Raw genomic sequence first — 23,450 nt, 5'->3', positions numbered from 1 at the left:
GTGTCTAAAGTGCATCTATACATTTCCAAAGCGCAATTCATTAATCGGTTATCGATTATGTTAAATATTTTGAATAGCAATTTTTAGAGTGGCTCGTTATATGCATAAATAAATTATAATGCGTTATTGTAATGTGCGTGTACACACGCATATGTATAAATTCTGTACGATTTATATTTGCTTTAAATATATATATATATATATATATATATATACGTAACATATATGTACTTCAGATAAGATATGCACTTTGTAAAAATTAGATAATTTTAACATTAAACATGTTTATCGAATATTGTCACATTTATCGTGCTTTCTATTGACAATATATAATACACACATGATGCAATATATGACACTAATGGAAGGTTTTCTTTACTTTCATTACGAGGAAGATAATTGTACTTCGTCGAATCTTATTATATAACAAAATTATATTAGACATTGAAAATATATTACAATGCGATACATATTATATATTGTGTGTGATATGTGATATATATTCTTTATGAAAATTGTATTTATGTGTATTATATGTTTAAAATAGACAAAATTTTTCACTTTAATTAAAACAATTAGAATAAATTTTTATAAATTATATATATGCAGAGAACTCTTAATTGATACGTTTTTTTTATTTATTATATTGAGTCATGTATATCTGCTAGCAAAAAAAAAAGAGATCTAAAAAAGCACGATAAGATTATCTTATTCTCTTGTTAGAACAGCGCTTTGTCGTCGCTGCCAAGAATAAACACGGATTTACATACAAATGTTTTCCGGAATACATTATACGGCTATACGTTTTGTGGCTTTATTTGTTTAATCATTATGCGCGATTTATCTGCAGTAAAAATCTGTAATTCGTGATGCGACCTCTCTGCGTAGTCATCATCCGCAAGGTATCATCATCTCTGGATAATCACTTTGTCACTGAGAATGTTTCTGCTAATCTTCTATTCTTTGACGCTCCTTTTTTATTGCGATATTTTTCTGCAAAAAACTACTTTTATATAATTTAAGAGGAAGAAAACACGCACGCACACACTCGCGCTCACACACATGGTTAGAGGTTAGAGAGAAAGGGGGCAGAGCATTAATGCGCGCTCAACGCGCATGCGCGGATTGCGCGCGCATTCTGTTTTTCACGCTTCGTGCACTGACACGTGCGCACGTTCACGTTGTTCGCTTTCGCGGCGAGCAAATAGTCGTCTGCGCGACGTTGACGCGACGGTATTTAGCGGGAGAGGAGGTTCCTCGCTCCGCTTTCGCGACGAACTTTCTTCGGCTATCCCTACCACTTCCGTCTTCGTCTCCGTTGTCACATCGCGTCGATGTTGTAACGTTGTGTTGCAGTAACCGGGGGTGCATAAAGTCCAAAGAGCCTGCAGTACAATATTCTTCGCGTTCGCGAAAATAAAATACTTGAAAAAATTTCGCGCATTACACGTATGCGCAACATACTCGGCCGCTGGATGCTCCCGCTGCATCGTAATCCCGAAATAGGATCAAGGATAACGACGTCGTAGATTTTTTTTCACGACGTGGTGCGGCGAGAGTCGAGAAACCGGTCTCTTCTTGTGTTTATGAGTAAGTCCTCTTGGAAAATTGTCATATATTTGTACTCTCTTAAATGATATAAAATATAATTAGAATTATATATATATATATATATATATATATATATATATATGTATATATAAATATGCGAAATTTAATATATACATATAAAATTTAAGTGTTGAGTGTAGAGAAAGAAAGAAATAATAATGAAAACAAATATTTCAAATATGTTTATCAAGTACCTTATGAAGAATAAAATTTTTTTTTAGTTTCCATTTTAAAAGAAACACTATTCCTGCGCAATGGTTTCGTTGATAGCGAGCGTCAGAGTTACCAGCACTCTTCATCATCTTTGCGCTTGTGCTGCAAGGACGTTGGCTACAAGCGCGATGCCAAGTCCCGCCAAGGACGAGGCGAGAGAAGTGATTGTTAATTATTTGGATGGGAAGGACAATGGCATCGCTGTATTAGGGCTGAACAGACCGACCGCTCGTAATTCCTTCGGACAGGTCTTGGTTGAACAGTTGACCAAGATGTTGGACACCATCAAGCAGAACGACAAACTGAGGGTGCTAATCATACGCAGCTTAGTCCCGAAAGTATTCTGCGCCGGGGCCGATCTGCGAGAGAGATTGAAAATGGACACGTCCGAGGTGCCGAAATTCGTATCCTCCCTCAGAGATCTCATCACCGAGGTGGAGAACTTACCAACTCCGGTGATATCTGCCATCGATGGTGTCGCGCTGGGTGGAGGACTGGAACTCGCGTTGGCAACCGACATCAGAGTCGCTTCTACGGAGGCCACGATGGGTCTCGTGGAAACGAAATTGGCCATAATGCCCGGTGCCGGTGGAACGCAGAGACTTCCAAGGATAATCGGAGTGGCCAAGGCTAAGGAGTTGATTTATACGGCACGGATTTTAAACGGCGAGGAGGCATGCATGATCGGTCTCGTGAACGAGACGGTTCCGCAAAATAAGACTGGTGACGCCGCTTACCAAATGGCACTCTCTATCGCGAGAGAAATTTTGTCCAAAGGTCCTATTAGCATTAGGTAAGCTGTCAATGCCAAAATAATCTAAAACATATAATTTTGCTCAAAATTATACAAGAGAAAATATTTAGTATTGTAAAAACCAGAAAAGAGCGCGTATATATATAAATCGTAACAAAGATACGAGAATAAATAGAAAAAAAATGATTAAAAGTAGAAAAGAAATTACAAAAGAACCCGAGAATAATAAAATAATTCAATAGTACAAAAAGTGGAAAAATAAAAATAGAAAAAAAAAACTATAGAGGACGAAATTATTTTTTGTAATAATAACACAGTTTCTTTATTCGTAAAAAACAAGCATTTAAATGCAGCTCAGAATCCAACTGATGTGATCGCAAATGTGTATTACATAATACACATCACACCACATGCTTATCTTCTGAATGCGAGTAATATATTTTTTTTATCCAACACTCGAGTTCTATACTTACAACTTTCATAATTACTCTCTGATAAAATATTTATATATATAGAAATGATCTTAATCATCATGTATTATCGTTTAGATGGGCAAAAGTGGCTATATCCAAGGGCACGGAAGTGTCTCTGAAAGACGGTCTGGAGCTCGAGAAGCAGTGCTACAGTAAGATCGTGAATACGCAAGACAGACTCGAAGGACTTGCCGCTTTCGCGGCGAAACGTGAACCTGTTTATCAAGGAAAATAAAAAAAATCACATTATCCGTAACAAACGCTTAATTTTACATATGAAGGGAATGAATTTTATACGAGCTTTTTTTACAATATATATGTATAAACATTTTCCTAAAAATGACTATATTGATATATTTTGTGATACTTATATTTTTTTGTTTTATCCGAACCGCATTAATGTTAAAATTAAAAATTGCAATCGAAACTTACGCAACAAACTATTTAAGAAATAAAGAGGTAATGTTAAAAGTTTTTTATGCACAACAGATGCGGATGCAGCATTAAACTTGCATAATGCCTTGTACATTTGCATATGCTAATGAAATAAATGTGCCTTTCATACGTCAGTAACGGAAACATTCTACGCCGATGTAGAATATCGTAATGTTTTTTGTTAACATTGTTATTGTTTAATATAGGTTTAATATATACAATATATAATATATGTACTTGTAAGTTAGAAAAACGAGTTTGCAATTATATTATATTGCATAAATGCATTAGGATGTGTGTGATGGTGTATGTATGTGTGAGACTTGCGCGCGTAAATTCTGTCTCCCGGAAACGTAAACATTTTTTAAATTTAATTATTTTATGATTTTTGTATTCGAAGGATAAGAAAACCTCATAAAAGAACATGTAGAAATATATTTTTGTGCACGGAAACATAGAATTTTTAAAATATCGAAACTTAATTTAAAAATATGTAACAATTAAATATTTTATACTTTTATCAGGAATGTTGCAATAAAAAGTTGAAAAAAAGGAGAAACGAATTTACGAATATATATTATATTATATTGAATCTTTTACTTTGTTATTATATTATATATTGAAAATATAAATTTTTATCTTGATCTAGAAAACTTGTTATTCTTATACTTATCAGACACATTGTAATGGAACACTAAGCTGCTCTTTTTCTCTATTCTCTTTTACGAGTGCCATAAGGACGTTCAATTGATTCACTGTATCTTTGGGACAAGTTACGCGATGTCCTATCGTCAAATCGCTTTCGTAAATCTCGTGATCGTTACCACCCTCGGCCGTTTTGTCACCGAAGAAATGTATTTCGTCATATCCCTGGATATGACGCAAGCAATATGTTTTATCCCAACCGATAGGAAAAACATCGAAAGAGATTTGTCCTCCTTAAGAAAAAAATTAATATTCGTTTGCTAGAGTATTTATACGTAATACCACACTAATTTTAGCCGTTATTATATGATATTTTTGAAGTTTGTGAAAAATATTTGTACCTAACGAAAATAATTAGCGAGAACAATTGAAATTATCGTAATTGAAATAATTTAATAAATGTAGTATTTAAATTAATTGCTAATAATTATTAATTAAATTAAATTAGCTATATATATCATTGATTTTATATAAATCACTTACCAATACTGTAGGTCAGAGCCAAATCAGGAAACTCCTTCTTAAGGGCTTGTATAAATTTTTCACGGATATGATGTTCACAATCGTATTCATAAAACTGTTCGCGTTCTTTCTTGCTGCAATTTCGTCCTGTTGGCGAAATATTCATCATCCCTGTACGAAATTCCACAAATGTTCCACGCTTAAATGGCAAGTTCAATTCGGATATGTACCGCAAAACAAAATTTATGAAATCCTGCAAAGCATCCTCTCCCAGTACATCCTGGATTGACTGAAATAAAAAAAAATATATATTATATATATATATATGTACGTATGTGCGCGCGTGTATGTGAATAAAATATACATAATTAATTTATAATTATGCTTCAATAATATAATCACCTTGATTACTTACTTGCGATGGCAGAGCTTTGCCACCCTTGAATGCGATAAGTCCGTTTTCCGCAAAGATATATTTGTACTTTTCAAACAGATTTTCACTACCTAATTGTTCTTGAATTTTGTTTAAATCGGATCCACCAACTATTGCGATGTCAAATTCTTTTTTCACAGTTTCCAGAAGAAACTTTTCAACGCTCGAACTGATTGGCTATGGAAAGCAAACATAAATTTTATTAGAAAAGTAAAAGGGGGGTAAGAATGAAAAATAATGTTAATTATAATAATATCTAAAAGAGTAGAAAGATACTTATGTTGAAAAAATAGTTAAAAAATATTTTAATAATAATTAAATATATACATGATTTTTACAATATTTAAAATATACCTGTCGTGGTTCGGTGAGTGTACCATCAACATCAAATAGGCATATAATTTTTTTTGACATGATGCAATATTTTATTTAAACACCCAAGGTTCCTGAAACACATATTGTCACTTTATTCACAAACAAAAACATTCATTTCCACGTGGCCAAATTACATAGATTACATACGTAATGAAATAAGCGCGAGTAAACTTTTAAAATTATACTAACTAATTTTAGACAAAAGTTTCTTTTTTTTATTAGAAACGATGTCACTTCGATATGAAGAAAAAGATTATCAGAAAACAGGATTTCACAAGTCACATGTCGACTCTGATTAGTAGGAGATAGATTAACAATCCCCCTCCCGCTAATTTTTTAAAGGAATCTATAGTGATAAACTTCGCTATTCGTCGTTTCAACCTTAAATATCAATGTTTCATTGAATCGTAGATAAGATTACATTTTTACTGTAATTGAACGAATACGTGTTTGTAATGATAATCATTTAAGTTTGAAAAATACGAGAACGTATCGCCGAAACAAATAACGAGTGTCCGTCTAACCTATTTTAACATGCAATGACATTTTATTCATGTAAAGGGAATCATTTTTTCGAGCCAGTTTGGGACTGCTGAAAATTTTTAATATACTTTAGTCTGTATAATTAACGATGTTAACTACGAAATTTTAAATAAAATAAAGGAAAAACAATAAAAAAAAGATACGCGTACATGCACGTTTACGTGGCTGATTCGATGTATCACACATTAATGTGACACAGGTACATACATATGCATGTGTGTACCAATCGAATAACAAGAAAATGTCAAAAAGAGCCAATATAAAATACCAATATTTTATTATATCTTCGCTTTCGACTGGTTCTCCATAGATAATTAATCGATCTCATTTGTTATTTATTTATTTAATTTCAGGAAAGCAAAACATTTTTGATCGGTAACATTGGCAGCAATTACACGTGTATCATTCATATATGTCATTCACATATATATATCATACACATGTCAACAAGTACTACGAAATGTCACGGAACATCTGTTTAAACAAATCATTGTGTTTTTTGTGCATTATCTTATTGGCATTACACAATACGCGTGGAGATGCTGACTCAGCTCCAAAAAATGTGTTGTTGTTATTGGGTAACTTGACATTTACTTTTTATTAGTTTTATAAAAAAAAAAAAAAAAAAAAAAAAAAAATGACAAATATATAAGAATTTAAATATTAAAATTATATATTTAAAAATATAAAAAGAAGAATATTGTCAACAATAGAAACTATAAATCTTTTTCTAGTTTCCTCTAGTAGTATGAGAAATTATATAGACTTTTATACAATTAATTTTGAAGTTAGATTTACTTTAATTAATTTATAATTTGTGTCAAAATAAAATTCTATCTATATAAAAAACATTTGAAAAATTAGGATCACACACACACACACACACACACACACGATATATATTAGGCATATAGCACATATCAAATAATATATATATGTATAAATACATAATACATAAAAATGTGAAATTGTCTCAAATTTTGTCAAAAATTATTTATATACATATATATATAAATCTAAGATTTCATTTATTGTTTGAAATAATTGTCTACTTTTCAATTCACAGCTGATGATGCAGGATTTGAAATGCGATCCTACTTGAATAAAATCTGTCAGACTCCTAATTTGGATAAGTTAGCCAAAGAGAGTCTATTATTCAATAATGCATACACATCAGTTAGTAGCTGTTCACCAAGGTATATTTACAGTTAAAAATTAAATCTAATTATTATGAGCATATCAATCTCTTGAATTTTCAATTTATAGTCGCTCTGCAATATTAACTGGATTACCAAGTCATCAGAATGGAATGTATGGTCTTCATCATGGAATTCATCACTTTAATTCTTTTGATGATGTTCAAAGTTTGCCAAAAATATTGAAGAGAAACAATATACGAACAGGTAAAACAATAATAATGAATAATAAATATACATTAAATATATTATTGTGTCGTGTTGCTTTTTTTCTCTGTGCAGGAATCATTGGCAAAAAGCATGTAGGCCCGAGTGACGTTTATCCATTTGATTTTGCATATACAGAAGAGAATAATTCTATTCTTCAAGTAGGACGTAATATTACTTATATAAAGCTGTTAGTCCGTGAATTTCTTTCAGTTCAGAATAAAACACAGTAAGTGATAGTATTCCACATATAGCCCATATTCTTACTTTTATAAAATAATATGATACGATACATCTTTTAATACGTCTTTTTTATATATGTCATTATGTATAAAATATATAATTTAATATACTTTTTACGCTATTGCATATTATCAAAAAAAATCTTATGTGTGTGTGTATAAAGATCTTTGTTACAAGTTATTTTGCAAAATATTTTTTTATCTATATTAAAATTTTTGCAGACCCTTCTTTTTATATGTTGCTTTTCATGATCCACATCGTTGTGGTCATACTCATCCAGAGTATGGCAATTTTTGCGAGAAATTTGGTAATGGTGATGTTGGAATGGGTACAATTCCTGATTGGAATCCAATATATTATCAATGGGAGCAAGTTAAAGTACCCTATTATGTTCAAAATACCGAAGCTGCTAGGAGAGATATTGCTGCCCAGTATACAACAATATCTCGTTTGGACAACGGTATTCTTAGCATATTAAACATAAATTTAAATACAAGAACTCAAATACATACATTTGCAGTATATATTATAAGCAAGTTATATTTATAGATGAAGATTAAAAGGAAATTTATTAAATTAAATTTAAAAAGAATCTAACTTTTTTTAGGTGTTGGCCTAGTTCTTGAAGAATTGAAAAATGCAGGATTCAAAGATAACACATTGATAATTTATACGTCCGATAATGGCGTACCTTTCCCAAATGGTCGCACGAATTTATATGATCCAGGTTTGTAAATTTATTCAATTATATTTTAGGAGGCACGGAAAGGGTGAGAACGAAGTAGCAAGTGTTGATACTATTATAATAAATGTTTAAATGTAAATCTCAGTTATATTCAGCAGTGATTTTTTGTTATTCACGTCTTTTGTTCTAAACATCTTGTTTCATAAAATCGTACAAGTAAAAAAAATAGAAATAATATTTAAAGATTTAAAATAGTCAGACGCGAATTAACTAAAGCTACAATACATGCAAGAATAAAAATTTTAAAGGTATGGCTGAACCCATGATAATTTCATCACCGATTCATGACCACAGAAAGAATAGCGTGACATACAGTATGACTTCCTTGCTGGATATAGTACCGACAATATTAGATTGGTTCAATGTAACTTACATGGATTACTCGTCAAACTCCAATGAAGTGTCTTCTCCACACCTTACTGGCAAGTCGCTTCTGCCATTACTTCTTGAAGGTATGGATATATGTATGCATATATTGAATGCAATACACATAGTCCTGTGAAAAAAAAAAATTATATTGTAAAATAATGAATATCTCGTTTACAGAACCTATAGAAAATAATACAGCGATCTTTGCTAGTCAAACGCACCATGAAGTTACCATGTACTATCCCATGCGTACAATTAGGACCAAACGCTACAAACTTATACATAACGTCAACTACAGAATGCCATTTCCTATCGATCAGGACTTTTACGTATCTCCGACTTTCCAGGTAATCTGAAAAAGAGAAGAGGTTATTATCTCTTTAACTAGAGCATATAAGTTGTTGTAATATGAGTAATATTAAGTCATTTATATCAGTGTATTATATATACAGGACATTCTAAATAGAACAAGGACTCATCAATCTCTACCATGGTATAAAACGTTAAAAAAATATTATCAAAGACCAGAGTGGGAATTGTACGATTTAAAACATGATCCAGAAGAACTAAACAATATAGCTTCAAAATCGACTGCAAAGGTAGTGTAATTACAATTAAATTACAAAGTTCTTTTTAATAATAGACATAGTTAACACATATGTTCCACTTTTAGAGCATATTCATTGAACTTCAAGAAAGATTGTATAATTGGCTGAAAATAACAAAAGATCCATGGCTATGTGCACCAAATGGTGTTTTGGAGAATGCTGGACCTTACAAACATAATGCTCAATGTATGCCATTGTACAATTTCGACAACTGAAATTTGTTTTTAATATTTATCAATAATCGTTACACGTTTCTCCTTTTCTTTTTTTACAATTTTGCACCATAATGTATATTTTACGAATAGTAACAAATACTCAAAGAAAATTACAAAGAAAATAAAACATTCAATATAATCTCATAATTATTTAAATAAGAAATAATAAGAATGTAATAATTAAAATTAATAAGAATGTTGTAATTTAATATACAATGTAATATATAAACTTTTGCAATAGTTTGCAATATTCATTTAATTTTGTGTAATTGAAATAATTAATGTAAGAAAAGAAAATAAATTTTTATAATTTTTATAATTTAAAATATAAATTATATAATTATATTTATTAATATATTTCAATATAAATATTTTTTACCTCAAATTATTTACAATGATAAAATTCTCGACATTGAGATATTCTTTGATTCTCTGTCTCGATACTTGGAAAGCATCTCATTTAATTGACGAACATAAGTCGATGATTTGTTTATAGATTTTACCACTGTCTTCAATTCTGTTGCTATTTCGTTCATCTAGAAATATACGATCAAGTGTATCCCTCATTTTCAAAATTATATATTATCAAGTAAAGAATTTTATGAATGATATATCATTTATAATAAAATTCAAGATAGAATTTTATTTATAATTTCATGTATCATGTAATATATGTTAATATTCATACAAATACATAGAAAACTTACATATTGTTTGTAGTTCAAGTATCTGTTATATTTTTGATTATTAGTGTAGATTTGCTTCATTTGAATCATAAATAAAAGACACAAAGCGAGGCCTCCCAACACGACGAGAGAATTCGAGTTCTGGAGTCCGCGTAAAACAAGCATCACACTTTTTCAAGGGTTAAGTTAAAACAACCAATCGATAAATAATATCGTTACATAATATTAAACTAGACATAAATTACAGAAATTATTCAAACGGAATATTCTCTCGTAAAATGGTAACATAATAGTCTCAATTATTCTAATTACTTGCACTTCCACATTTATGTTTTCACAAACGGACCGTTTGCAAGTTTGTAAACGTTCGCATTTTCTAATAATTATCGGTGTGTTCCGAAAATCAGCGCAAAAAGTACAGTGTATGTACGCTTTGATATCCAATGGGCTACTGCAAAACAGTAACTGGTTAACTTCACTTCGCTCACCGGTATATACAAAGTGCAACTAACGCATTTGATATACAACTGACAATGAGATTAAATTAAATTAACGCTTAAACTGACGCTACAAATATTTGATCGATATATCGGGATGGAGAAATCCTTATCTCTTTCGCTCTGATCAATCAAATGATTCAAATGATAGAAATGATTGAAAAATTCACGTGCCATAACAGTAGGAAGGAGGAATAAAAACACGGCCCACAGACGTAATAAAATACGTAGATGGAACATCAGCCACCGACATGCGCGCGCGTTCGACTTTAACCTTCAAGTGGCGCTGCGTCACGTGGTCGCGTGGCGGTCGGAATTCGGCGGCGCGGAGTGGGGGTGAGTGGTGGGGGGTGCGCCGTGCGCCGCGCGCGCATCCCCCCACCACTCACCCCCACTCCGCGCCGCCGAATTCCGACCGCCGCGCGACCACGTGACGCAGCGCCACTTGAAGGTTAAAGTCGAACGCGCGCGCATATCGACACGCGCTCTCTCTCTCTCTCTCGCCGTAAGCTAATCGACGAATCACAGTCGAGCATTCTCTAAAGTCCCTAGAACATATGGAGGCTAATCGCGGAATTTTCCAGCGCAACTTTGCGTAGAGAGTTTCCCTTCGTTGTCTTCTTCATCTTTATGGCGTATCGTAAGGGTGCATTTTCACTTGACGCTGTGACGCTGGATTTCAGCGTCAAGCATCAATAAAAACAAATTGACGTTAGCGTCTGTTGACGCTGGCGTGAAAACAGCCTAGCGTCCAAGTTACAATTATGACAAGCGTCTCGTTCTTCGTTCTCTGAAAGCTGAACAAATCAAGCTTTTTCTTCTTGACGCTAGCGTCACAAATCAGATCACGTGATCAGTTAGACGCTAGCGACAAATTGATAGTGAAATCGCACCCTAACTTTGTTTTCAAAGATCAGCTGGCTTTGACATTTATGACGTTAACAAGAATTTAAAAACAGTATGAGAATATGTATCATGCCTCTTGTTACTTTACATCAACAAAACGAAAATGAGAGAAAAGATTGATTGAGTGTTTGTTTATATGATAATATAAAGTATTTGAATAAATATATAAAACGAAATGGATATAATAAAGGAATATCTACTGGTACCAGCAAAGTATATGATACTGACAGATGGAAGAATTTGCCTGACGGTTCACAGAAACTGGCTTTCTCGCTTTCTCACAGTCGGCCAATTTACGTTTATCTATCACGATCGACTATCCAGCGATGAAATCGCCGCGCAACCCTCTCTCGACGAATTGGGTTGCGACTGGCTGAGAATATATGCCAAAGTATCTATCTTTTAGACATTTCATGCAAAGCGTATGATGAGATATAAACTTATATTTTATTACTATTACAGGTTTATGTAAAGCAATACAAGAATGCGATTCCTTTGCCGAGAGGGAGACCTACTACTAGCACGAAACACCAAGCGGAATTAATGTTTTCACAATTGTTACATTACGTAGCTGAGACTAATTATCGAAACCTATGGAAAGAAACGTACAAGAAATATTATAGTATGCGCTTCAATAGACAATATTTTCTACCTCTAATTTTTAGTTTTCTTGTCAGATGTCAAGTGTTTTTCTTATTGTACTTAAAATCTTGTAAAATATTTTGTAGATCCTTGGAATTTTGTCGAACAAAAAGAGCAGTCTAATATCACAGCTAATGCAAATGATGTTACCATTATGCATGAAGTATTAAACAGGATGTATAGCTGTACTTTGGTACAAGTGCAACATGGTGTGGTTCTATCAGTATCAAATGGCGCATTATCCGAAACACATTGCAATCTCGTACCGATTCACTTTGTCATAGAAACACCGTCCGCTTTTATAATTTTTTATGAACAATCCGCGAATTTCTCTCTTCGCGAGTGAGTAGCTGTTTCATTTGTGATTGTATTTTGACATGTAAAAACGGTTTTCCAAATATTCTTTTATTATATTTATGAATATCAATTTCAGATGTGTAATGTATAGTCCTGCTGCTCTTAATACAAGTCATGGGAAATCATTGTTTGTAGTTTATCAACTATTAAGATTATCCAGAGACTTACACGATCGTGGTCTTGCATTGGGAGAAATTACACTCAGTGACATATTGGTCACAGATAATTTTACTATTAAGGTATATTTTGTGCCTATTATTATATATCTATTTATGTACAACAAAGATGTTAATATTTAAATATGAGATAAGACCAGAGAAAAGAAAATATTCTGAAATTATAAGTTGATTTTGTTCTCTCTAGGTACTGCCAAAGTTAAGTGATAATATTTATCTAAAACCTGAAAACGAGTGTCCTACTACCTCTCAAGACAGTAAAGAGAAAAATCCCAGTAACAATACTTATAGTAAAAAAGATAGCGTATCTCATTCGAATAACAGTGACTTTGGTTTAAATGAAAGTATTGAGAAATTGTGCGAGATGTGGGTGTATAATTGCATTAGCAATTTTGATTATTTAACTGCGCTCAATAATTTGGCTGGTAGAAGATATGGCGATCCTAGCTGTCATCATGTTATGCCTTGGGTAACGGATTTTACATCGAGAAACGGCGGCAACTGGAGAGATTTAACAAAGTCGAAATTTCGATTAAATAAAGGAGATAGACAATTAGATCTCACGTTTGACTCGCAATCAACTGAAGTATGTATAAGTAATGCGTACGAAAATTTTATTTCATACATATATTCACGTGTTTTGTTGAATAATTAATTAATTCTTGTACAACAGGTTGGACATCACGTTTCTGATGTTTTGTCAGAGATCACATATTATATATATCTTTCACGTCGGTATAATAAGTCTGTGCTTTGTAAACATGTACGACCTTTATGGGTACCTGGAGAATATCCAGCTTCGATTCAGAGATTACACGATTGGAGTCCTGATGAATGTATACCACAGTTCTTCACCGATCCCAGTGTTTTTAAGGTAAAATATTATTATTAAATAAAGATAAAATATCCTTCTCAGATTCGATGTTTTAAAAGTGTATGCGTTTTATTCACAGTCCATCCACGAAGATTTGCCAGATTTGGAAATTCCAGCATGGGCAACTTCTCCGGAGGATTTTATCGAAAAGCATAGAGAAGCTTTAGAAAGCTTTTACGTTTCAGAAAGATTACATCACTGGATAGACTTGACTTTTGGTTATAAGTACTTAATCTTGTTCAATTATGAATTATGAATTATTTTATACAAATTTTTGATACTCATATCTCTTTCATGCGACAGATTGTCTGGTTTCGCTGCCGTAAAATCGAAAAACGTTTGTCTACAGTTAGTCGATAATCATACCGATTTGACTAATTCCGGAGTTGTACAACTTTTCACGCAACCACATCCACAAAAAATCATCCCATCTCCTTATTGGGGTAAAGTACCACCGCGTCTTAGATCGACATTCTCGACCAATAAAGCTAGTAAGTTTTTTTTTTTTTTGCGAAAATTTCGAGAATACACATTCTTACAATTTTCTCAAACTATTGTACGATTACAGAAAGTGATCAATCTACAAATAGAATCAGTGATGACGAGGGCCACAGTTCTGGTATCGAGGAAGAAGAATCACCCGCTACGGCAACAAACGCAGCGAGGTCATCGCCTCTCGTATTGAGTCGCTTGTTAAGCCGTTCTAGAGGTTCTTTGCTTTCGGAGGATAACGTTAAATCGGATAAATCCGTTAATCAACCTATTATTCTGCCGAAGGATTTTAATCCCGTCGCGGCGATCGTGCAAGTAGAAACTATGCATGCTTTCATGAATAAGATCAATCATCAAGTCTACAAACCTGCAGTGGGATCGCACGATCTTTCCACGAATTATAAACAGATTGTGGCCAGTGGTCGTATCAAGGAGCAACAGATACTCGGTTGTCTGATGGTGGAGATATTTCTAGCCGGCAAGTTTCGCGCGACCTGGAACATTGAAAGGATGTCGTTCACGCAAAGATTCGCGATGTGTCTAAACATTTTGAAGACATCGGCGGATAATTTACCGAAATGTATAAAAAATATCGTGTCTCTATTACTTCAAATTGACATTATGCCAAAGAGTTATAATATAGGTAACGTAGAGACGAATGACATTTCAATGGTAATTTTAAATCTTCGCATTATATATTTTATTAAAATAGACGCACATCAGTGCATCAAAATTGATATTATACGTGGCATTTTGTTTTATATCTAGGTGAACGATGATATTCCTTTTCGTTATCCAACAATAACACACATGGGCCTTCCGCCACCATCCGCGCATCAGTTTCTTCAACCAATATTATCCGGCAGTCTGTTCCCATTCTCCAAATACTGTCAATACTTGTATAATATTGTGGAAATGTTGCAAGAATATAATGGCCTGATACGAGAATTAAATTCTATCGTGAGGATCGAGGATGATATAGATTTTGCGATTAAAACAAAGACAAAGTATCTGTGTAAAATTAGCGAATGTAAAGTGAAAGCGATTGCTAGAGAACTCGAACGATTGTTGCCTCACGCCGGTAGTGTGAGAGAAGCCACCTTACAATTGATAGTTCCTCATATAGTGCAAATTATGGAAGAACCTTACAGCGCGGTATTGTCAGTGTGGCATCTTTTTGATCCTATCGCAAAGTAAACGTGTTTTTTATTATAAAAGAAATGTTTTTCCAACAAAAATATTTTCTTATTAAATTCTTTTTATTTTTCTCATCCCTCTGTCGCAGAACTTTGGGACCGAAGGACACAGCTGATACATTTCTCTCGCCCATCACAAAATTATACGAGAACGGTTCCATCATGGATATCGCATTATACGACGATATACTATCCGCGGGAACGCTCGCAAAATTTCGAACTACACGGCTGTATCACAGAACGTTTCTGCTCAAGCTGATAGTCAGATTAGGGCTACGCAGATTTCTGGACAATTTTGTAAATCCTCTGGTGGAAGCGGTAGGAGGATACAAAGATTACATACAGGGATCCCTCGGTACATGCACACATAGAACTGGAAATTTAAAGTAAGAAAAAAAAGAAATATATATTTTAATATTATACCTCATAATTGTCTTTGATGGCTTCTACATAATTTCTCTTATTTGCAAATTTCTATGAAGGAGCTGCGACTTAAGTGGACCTTGCAGCGACGGGGAAGGAATTTTATCTCCCTTAGATGAAGATTCATTCGCGGATACTGAACATAATGTTGCTTCATCTTTCGGACCAACGAGCAACGATCACGTATGTAATGTAACGATGGATAATGATGTCGAAGGTGATTCGAATGAACAGTTAATGATTTAATAAATATATTTTTAAAAAATATCATCTACTAAAAACTTGAATTAACGTATTACAGAAGTATTTACTATGGAACCAGAGGATAATACGTGGATTTCATTAAATAACACTATGCCATATGATATCGACTTACACATAGATCTCAATTTGAATGCCAGCGAGGACTCGAATGATGATAAGGAAAGCAAAAATTCGCCGAGCGGCTCCGTGAAATCGCCAACGATTCCAATACCGAAACAATCAAGCATAGGCGGACCTAAATCAGTAACCGAATTTAATAGTATTGGCTGCAACGTCGGTAGTAAAACCTCCAGCGAAGATTTCACTTACGTTAGCACGTACGGCGCAAATATCCAATCCGGTAGTAATCTCTCCGAGAATATATCCGGGTTGGTAGAAGCCAAGGAAGACATTTGTGTTACGCTTTCCAACGATCTCGAGAACAAACACGACGTTACCGAATCGGACGATGATTCCCTGCATCATCAATTGGACATTTATCGAAGATCCACTCCGAACGAATGTACAATTTCCGAGATGAGCGCCGAGTCCGTGATTTGGCTGTCCCACAGACTCGGACCGGTGCTCACGGCGCGGCACTTGTCGCGAAACCTTCTGCGAATGTTGACGTTATGTTATGCCGGGAAGGAAAATCTAACGTCGGTCGATGACAATAATCTCATGTATTTGGAGGGTGGCGTTACGTGGAAGAAATCGCTGTTGGCCGGTGACCGAAATGCCGTTAAAGTCCTAGAATGTCTCACAGCTATCGCAGGTACGTACAAAAGTATCCAAGGATATTTGGATTCCACGAGTAATAACCGATAATTTACCCATCTTTTTTGCCAGGATTATACGGAGAACAAATTATACTGTTGCAATATTTCGCTCACGTGGTTGAATTGTTGGCGCTGTGCAAGAGAAAGTTGACGCAAAATTTGGAAGGTGGCTTAATTTCTTGTCTGGCTCTATTGAATCACATTACGGCGTATCTCAGTGACTCTACGGTGATGGATGTGCTTCACGTAATATCTATGATGCAATTAATTACACCTAGTAGAAATCAATATTAACTATTGATTAATCATATAAAAAAAAAAGTGCAATGGCTCTCATTTATCTATATTTTGGGAATTAGGAACCGATTGTTAAATCCATCCTGCATCCTACAGTACGCATACTGTCGACCGCGAGATTTACATTTCCAAACGGAGTGCTCGCGCGTCTCGCCCTGGCCGAAAAATGTCTGGAAGCGATGCTCGCTCTTAGCTTGCGTCTCGGTAGCGTAATTACGAAGAATCATTTGGCAGTGCCGATTCAGCGTTTCTTTCTGGCTTTCGACAAAGCCTTTAGTGAGAATTCGAGCGCCGAGGGTCCATCGGATAATCTCGGACAAAAGAATGCAACTTACGAACCCCGTGCACGGTAATCAAATGCAGATATATAAAAGTGTTGCCGATTGTACCTTTCTTATATAACACATAATATGCACAAAATATTATATTATTTTTAATGCGCATAGGACGAAGACTACAAATGAAGGTGGATTGCAACCTATCTATGGAAACAAACTTAATGCAGATGTTGCGGATTCGTATTCTCCTCCGGTATTGGAAAATAGCGACGTGCCAGATTTACAAAGGAATAGAGTGAGAACCGAATAGATTTTTAAATTCTTTTTTTAGATGTAAATGCAAGAGAATATATACTACTAAACTTTACATTTGCATACAGGCATTTGAAGAATTACGAGCCGTGTTCACCGCTGAGTTTGCTCATAAAGCGTACATGCTCTTTTATAGATGCGTCGACAGTGAGATAATGGAGCAGATACTTAAAAATCACGACCGTATAAAAGAACTGTGTCACAATTACGAGCAGGGAATAAAGACGATCTTTCCGAATACCGGTATGTTCCTTCTATCTGTAAAAACAGGATTGTTATGTGATATGTCCTAATCTCTTATCTTATTGTTAAAGATAACGCAGACAGATATAATACATCCGCGACTTCCGTGGATGTGACAGAAAATGTGGAATTAGTCGATAAAGACGTTTGCAGTTTCGGAAATATATCTGTGATAGGGAATAGATTCGAAATACAGAAAGACGACGCTAGATCTCAATCGACGGCGACGGAAGCGAATGTCACTGCCGGTCGCGAGACAACCTGTCCGTCATCCGCTGGCAGACAGTTGCGCGGCAATTGGTTAGCTTATTGGGAACATGAGATAGGAAGACCGGAGAAAGATGCGGCATTTAATATAAAGCAGATAAAGCTTCAGACTTTCAGCGGACATACAAATACCATAAGATGTCTATACGTGCTGGACAACGAGAACAGTTTTATGAGCGGTGGCAGAGACAAGACTGTAAAGTTATGGAGTTTAAGAAGTCAGGTAAGATGTACCGTTTAGTTTTTCAACAAGCTGTTGCGTCGCCATAATATTTACAGGGCCATTTATCTAATTCTTTATGTAATTAGGGTGATGGAAGTACAGTCTCGTCATGTCAATACACATATATTGGACATAAAAAGTCTATTCTTTCACTTACATTCCTGGAATCTTTGAGATATGCAGTGACGTGCGACGGTGGGATTCATTGTTGGGATCCTTTCATGGGGTCGCTCCTGGGATGTCCGGAAAGTAGTCGTCCCGTTTTTGTAAACACTTTAGCTTCGAGTCCCTCTCCATCAACGACTCTTCTCGTGGGAACAACAGACATTACCCTTAGAGTTATCGATTGCAGGACATTCCAATACGTTAATGAAATGAAAGTAAGTAATGAAAGATATATAATATTTTGAGGAATTGAAAAATAATCATCGCGTTATTTATATACAAAAATTAATGTAAAATACTTTAATATAGGTTTCCATGAATCCAACTGGTTTAATAAGATGTATCGCGGTTGCACCCAGCGGTAACTGGGTTGCTCTGGGTCAGACATCGGGCTTCCTGACTATACTCGATACTCGTACCGGTTTGATTATCGCGTCTTGGAAAGGACACGAATGCGAGGTGAGGATTTAACAATGCCAACAATATTGGACTCGATAAAATAATTTGTGCGATTGTTGATTTTCGATGCTACAGATACTGCAGTTGGAAGCGATAAACGAAACTACTATAGTTAGTTCTTCGTTGGATCAAACTATCGCCGTGTGGAGCGCAGTGGATGGAAAACTTAAATTTCACATGAAGTATAAGAAAAAATTTATAATATCGTTACTCTTAAAAAAAACACTAGACATATAAAATATATTTACATAAATTACTCCATCATTTTTTCAGAGGCGCAACGGAACCTGTCCATTGCATGGCGATGCATGAGCAAGAATTAGTAATAGGAACGACAGCGAATCGAATCGGCGTCTATACTGCTGTAGAAATGACCGCTTCGTTCTCCTCATCCAAATTGAGATCCGACGCTTTCAAAAGCGTTCTTACTGCCATGGCTGTCCTTCCTCTCAATCGATTGCTGTTATTAGGCGCCGACAATGGCGGAATAACGCTGTTGTGTTGAGAGTTTACAAGATATGTACAAAATATATATGCAAGTGGCTGAAACATTATTAAATATAATGTAAACAAACAGTAAAATATTGTAATTGCGCAACAATTGAACAGAATGCATGATAAACTTACTGCTATATGATAAATTCCATTTTTACAATTATATTTAAGAGTTTTTTTTTATACACAAATAATGTCTGTTCTCGTTGCTATCACTTTGAGAGCAAGTTCAGGAGACATTTTATGCACACCAACATCTGATAAAACTTCTGTCAATGTATTTTTATCGTTATTATTTAACGCTTCTTGAAGCAGTATTGCTGAGCCGATTAAAATATTTAAAAGTATACATGCTTCCTTTATCCTGGAACATTAAAATGACTGAGATCATTACACGAGTCTAATCTGTATCTGAGAAGAGTAAATAATTTTAATTACTTACAAAGGAAAATATGATTCTGGCTTGTTGATATATAAACCAAATAATGGAAATAGGTTTCTTACAATATCGTATTGTAATTGTTCAGCACCGCCGTTATTGAAACGATTGATCAAAACAACTTCCTCGAAAAGAAACTATAGAGAAGAAGAGAAATATTTAGAATTGTTCTAAGAAAAATATGAAGAAGATGGCAATTCATTTTGCATTGCATTTACTTGATCGAATTGAGCAGCTAAACTCTTCCAAGCTTGATTAAACAATGGCAAAGCAAGAGCATTGTGCAATACGTGAAGACGTGTTGTTAATTCCTGAAACATGGGACAACCACTCGATGTTATCGATAATGAAGCAACTTCCTTCGAAGACTGCATTGCAAACCACCTTAAAATAATAAAGAGTACTGTATAAGTATAATAATAAATCGAAGATAATTTTTTTGGTAATGATTTGATGAAAATTCTCGTACTTATCGGTTCTGTAAGCTCTACTCTTTGCCTTTACATCTAAAGCCACTGAGTCGCTGATCTCGATTATCAATTCTCTTTCTAATCGTTGTAAGAGAGCTACAGCCTCATCAAATACAGTGCCCTCCACTTCTCCAATGCTCTCACTAACATCGCTGCCCCTGTCAGTGGCACTTTCCACAGCTTCAAACTGCTTTTTGAAAAACTGCAGTTGTAAAAAGTGCTGCGCAAACAAAATTGTGATAAGTTTAATTATCTCTAATTTCTTTTGCATAATTATAAATAAAACTCTATACGTACAACAGTCACGCCCCATTCTTCCAAAACAGTCGCGACATAATGTAATGTGTTGAGAATATGCGGCATGAGTGATGTTAACGGATCTTCACAATTTTCGTGCAACAGTTGCAACAATCGCACTCTCCAGTCATCAATCAATTCTAATTGCAACTCGAGAAACTGCAATCTTTATAACAACAATAATAATATCGGTAATTAGTCTCTTGGAATGATTTTTTTTATAATTTACCTATGTCCAGGCTGAGGCAAATGTTTATATCTATCAGAGATCGTGGTGAGAAGTGTAAGAAAAGCGTCGGCGCATTCAGTAACCTTCATGTCATCGATATCGGCACTCGCTAGTTTTTCCCACGCTGTGCTCGAACTTAATATTGCATCCATTTTTTCGGTTGCATCTAAACGGCAACATACACGTACATATATATTTATATACATATTACACAAGCATATTACGCATACATATAGTCTTTACACTCACACTTTTTCTCCATGTTAATCCATTTTATAAAAATGTGAGCTTGAGTAAGAACGAAAACAGTGGCTGGCTGAGTTTGAGGATATAACAGAGTCTCTCTCAATTCTCTCTCAAATCCTAAAGCTTCGTCCACCAAGTGTGCAAATATACTGTCGTCGTACTGTGCTATGGGTAATTCGGAATGAAGTTTCTCAACAGCTAATTGAACTAGAGCACGCATAAATTCAGCCTATTGATAAGTAATACAATTAATTAATAACCAGAAATATAAAATCAATAGCTAATATGTCAGAACTCGATTAATTATTACATCAAACCTTTATATCCAAATGTTCAAAACCTATAGAATCTGCTACAGGTTGAATGTATTGTTGCACCCATTGAACATGATCTTTGATCCAAGTTAATATTTGCGTAAAGAACCATTCTGGCTTATCTTGACGGTTCGTCAATTTAGCTCCTGTGAAATGATAAATAAACCTTTGTCGGAGAGGGCGTATTAGAAGAGCGATGGGCAAGCTGATTGGTGCAAAGTCTGTTAATAGCACGGACGTTACTACAGGTTTTGCCATTTCTTCTCTATATACATTAAGAACAATATAAGAACAGATTTCGTAAATCTATATATCTTTAATTGTATATTATAAGGATACGGTAGTTGCAGATGAAAAAGGTATTCAGTGAGTATTTTGAATCTCGTCATTATCTCTGACAGGGATGCATTCAATGAAGCGCCATTGGTTCCACAAAGAGGCCATTTTAGTGTCTTCAATAAATCATTATACTCCCTATAAAACATTACTGGATTACATAAAAATAATGGAGTACATTATAGAGTAAAATATACACTTTAAATCTATGCAAGAAAGAAAACATACTTTGATAATTTCTCCTTGATTAGATTATGCCAAAAGTGCAGAGTTTCATGAACATAATTAACCAGGTGACGACAGACAGATGTTTGCAGCTGGCAACTGATGCTTGTCAAATTGGTATATAAATGTATCACGGTTTTATCGTCACCGGACGACAACGACGTCTCTAGTTCATCGCTACAAATATAATTATTATATAAATAATATAATTAATAGACAAGTAATAAAATATACACGTTACGCATCCCTTGACAATTTATTACCTGACATTTTCTATATACTTTATGAAATATAAATAGGATAACGATTTGTCCAGCTGACCTATTTTGTCAATAGTTTCCTGCAACTTTATATTTTTATCGTTTTCGCTAAATGCCTCTTCAATCTTCTTAGTCAGATCAGCACTGTTTTCCTGCAGTTGCTCAACTTCGCGATTGATAAGTTCTACATTTTCAACCACAGCTTTTACTTTGGAGGGAGCAGTAGTTGATGCCATTGATAACTACAAAGGACAATAGTACGTATAATATTTTTCATACTACATATTTCGTTGCAAATAAACATCGACTTACTGATTTTTCAATCTCATCCTTCTCCGTTTTGAGATATTCATGGAAATCATAAATCTCTTCAAGATTTTTCAAATTCGATCCCAATTGCGCGTTGAATTTTTCTATAATTTTCTGTTTTATATCCATTATGTGTTAAGATTTAATTCTTTACATTAAGAAATTAAAGGCCCTCTTTCGCGTTTTTTAACCTAAAATATTATACAGCTGTTTTTATTCGCGTGTCACTTTAGCAAAAGACAAAACAAGTGGTTCTGAAATTGGGCTACTGCACACAGGACGCGTTGACGCGTTACGCGCGGTGAGAAGGCGACGCGATAGCCAATCAGATTTCTGCCGCGCGTTAAAGTGAGAAGCCTTCATTTGCGCTTTTTCGAGAAAGCTGTACGCTCATTGGATATCGCGCGTTGCGTGTCGCGAAATCGCGCTGGCTGCAGAAGCCATAAAGGCTCATTCAGACAGGACGCGTCAAGCGTCAAGCAGCGAGCAGCAACCAATAAGCGAGGCAATATTTTTTACGCCATTGCTAATATTACCTCGCTTATTGGTTGTTGAATGGTTGCTGCTCGCTGCTTGACGCTTGACGCGTCCTGTCTGAATGAGCCTTAACGCGTCAACGCGTCCTGGGGCTCGATTCTTGAATTCATTCGCAAGAGAAACGTATGCGCAAATTCGGCTCTTACAGAAAAGTTGCAAGTTGATTGGCTAAAAGCCATGCGATAACCAAT

The 23,450-nt window shown here is 34.7% G+C and overlaps 5 protein-coding genes across 9 annotated transcripts; 3 read left to right on the top strand and 2 right to left on the bottom strand.

Annotated features, from left to right (window-relative positions):
* The first annotated feature begins 1,112 nt into the window (after window positions 1-1,112).
* On the top strand, window positions 1,113-4,130 carry LOC145934010 (methylglutaconyl-CoA hydratase, mitochondrial). The gene is made up of 3 exons (XM_083034146.1): window positions 1,113-1,590; window positions 1,833-2,617; window positions 3,127-4,130. The coding sequence occupies exons 2-3, from the start codon at window positions 1,866-1,868 to the stop codon at window positions 3,284-3,286; spliced, it is 912 nt and encodes a 303-aa protein (XP_082890272.1). The 5' UTR covers window positions 1,113-1,590; window positions 1,833-1,865; the 3' UTR covers window positions 3,287-4,130.
* Window positions 3,419-8,888, bottom strand: Pmm2 (phosphomannomutase). 5 transcript variants are annotated; one of them, XM_083034152.1, is made up of 6 exons: window positions 6,154-6,182; window positions 5,986-6,053; window positions 5,441-5,532; window positions 5,069-5,263; window positions 4,675-4,942; window positions 3,419-4,424 (listed from the first exon to the last, which is right to left on the bottom strand). In XM_083034152.1, the coding sequence occupies exons 3-6, from the start codon at window positions 5,498-5,500 to the stop codon at window positions 4,159-4,161; spliced, it is 789 nt and encodes a 262-aa protein (XP_082890278.1). In that variant the 5' UTR covers window positions 5,501-5,532; window positions 5,986-6,053; window positions 6,154-6,182; the 3' UTR covers window positions 3,419-4,158. The 5 variants fall into 5 exon arrangements, with proteins under 5 accessions (XP_082890278.1, XP_082890273.1, XP_082890277.1 ...); XM_083034147.1 differs by lacking the exons at window positions 5,986-6,053; window positions 6,154-6,182 and adding an exon at window positions 8,769-8,888; XM_083034151.1 differs by lacking the exon at window positions 5,986-6,053 and having other exon boundaries at window positions 6,154-6,287.
* Sgsh (N-sulfoglucosamine sulfohydrolase) lies at window positions 6,417-9,740 on the top strand. Its single transcript, XM_083034143.1, has 10 exons — window positions 6,417-6,582; window positions 7,071-7,200; window positions 7,271-7,407; window positions 7,483-7,636; window positions 7,872-8,110; window positions 8,258-8,377; window positions 8,644-8,847; window positions 8,942-9,111; window positions 9,217-9,363; window positions 9,438-9,740. Exons 1-10 carry the CDS (start codon window positions 6,417-6,419, stop codon window positions 9,585-9,587), a joined length of 1,617 nt encoding a protein of 538 aa, XP_082890269.1. The 3' UTR covers window positions 9,588-9,740.
* A 1,586-nt stretch (window positions 9,741-11,326) lies between these two features.
* On the top strand, window positions 11,327-19,760 carry Wdr81 (WD repeat domain 81). Its single transcript, XM_083033201.1, has 22 exons — window positions 11,327-12,067; window positions 12,139-12,298; window positions 12,405-12,660; window positions 12,752-12,914; window positions 13,039-13,437; window positions 13,525-13,725; window positions 13,805-13,950; window positions 14,029-14,216; window positions 14,294-14,889; window positions 14,986-15,410; window positions 15,503-15,799; window positions 15,896-16,053; window positions 16,138-16,854; window positions 16,929-17,104; window positions 17,218-17,504; window positions 17,602-17,728; window positions 17,814-17,988; window positions 18,060-18,478; window positions 18,565-18,858; window positions 18,953-19,102; window positions 19,178-19,284; window positions 19,376-19,760. The coding sequence occupies exons 1-22, from the start codon at window positions 11,852-11,854 to the stop codon at window positions 19,605-19,607; spliced, it is 5,889 nt and encodes a 1,962-aa protein (XP_082889327.1). The 5' UTR covers window positions 11,327-11,851; the 3' UTR covers window positions 19,608-19,760.
* Window positions 14,194-22,975, bottom strand: Rint1 (RAD50 interactor 1). Its single transcript, XM_083033202.1, has 15 exons — window positions 22,726-22,975; window positions 22,417-22,655; window positions 22,157-22,330; window positions 21,932-22,066; window positions 21,596-21,857; window positions 21,282-21,507; window positions 21,033-21,198; window positions 20,804-20,969; window positions 20,506-20,726; window positions 20,255-20,420; window positions 20,040-20,173; window positions 19,730-19,961; window positions 19,351-19,645; window positions 18,636-18,783; window positions 14,194-14,711 (listed from the first exon to the last, which is right to left on the bottom strand). Exons 1-12 carry the CDS (start codon window positions 22,849-22,851, stop codon window positions 19,778-19,780), a joined length of 2,199 nt encoding a protein of 732 aa, XP_082889328.1. The 5' UTR covers window positions 22,852-22,975; the 3' UTR covers window positions 14,194-14,711; window positions 18,636-18,783; window positions 19,351-19,645; window positions 19,730-19,777.
* Between the last annotated feature and the right edge of the window lie 475 nt (window positions 22,976-23,450).

This window comes from Prenolepis imparis, unplaced genomic scaffold, assembly GCF_030444845.1.
Source record: "Prenolepis imparis isolate NDT839.2.m4 unplaced genomic scaffold, iyPreImpa1.0 SCAF_3, whole genome shotgun sequence".
Taxonomy (NCBI): Eukaryota; Metazoa; Arthropoda; class Insecta; order Hymenoptera; family Formicidae; genus Prenolepis; species Prenolepis imparis.
This window is presented reverse-complemented; position numbering and strand designations above follow the sequence as displayed.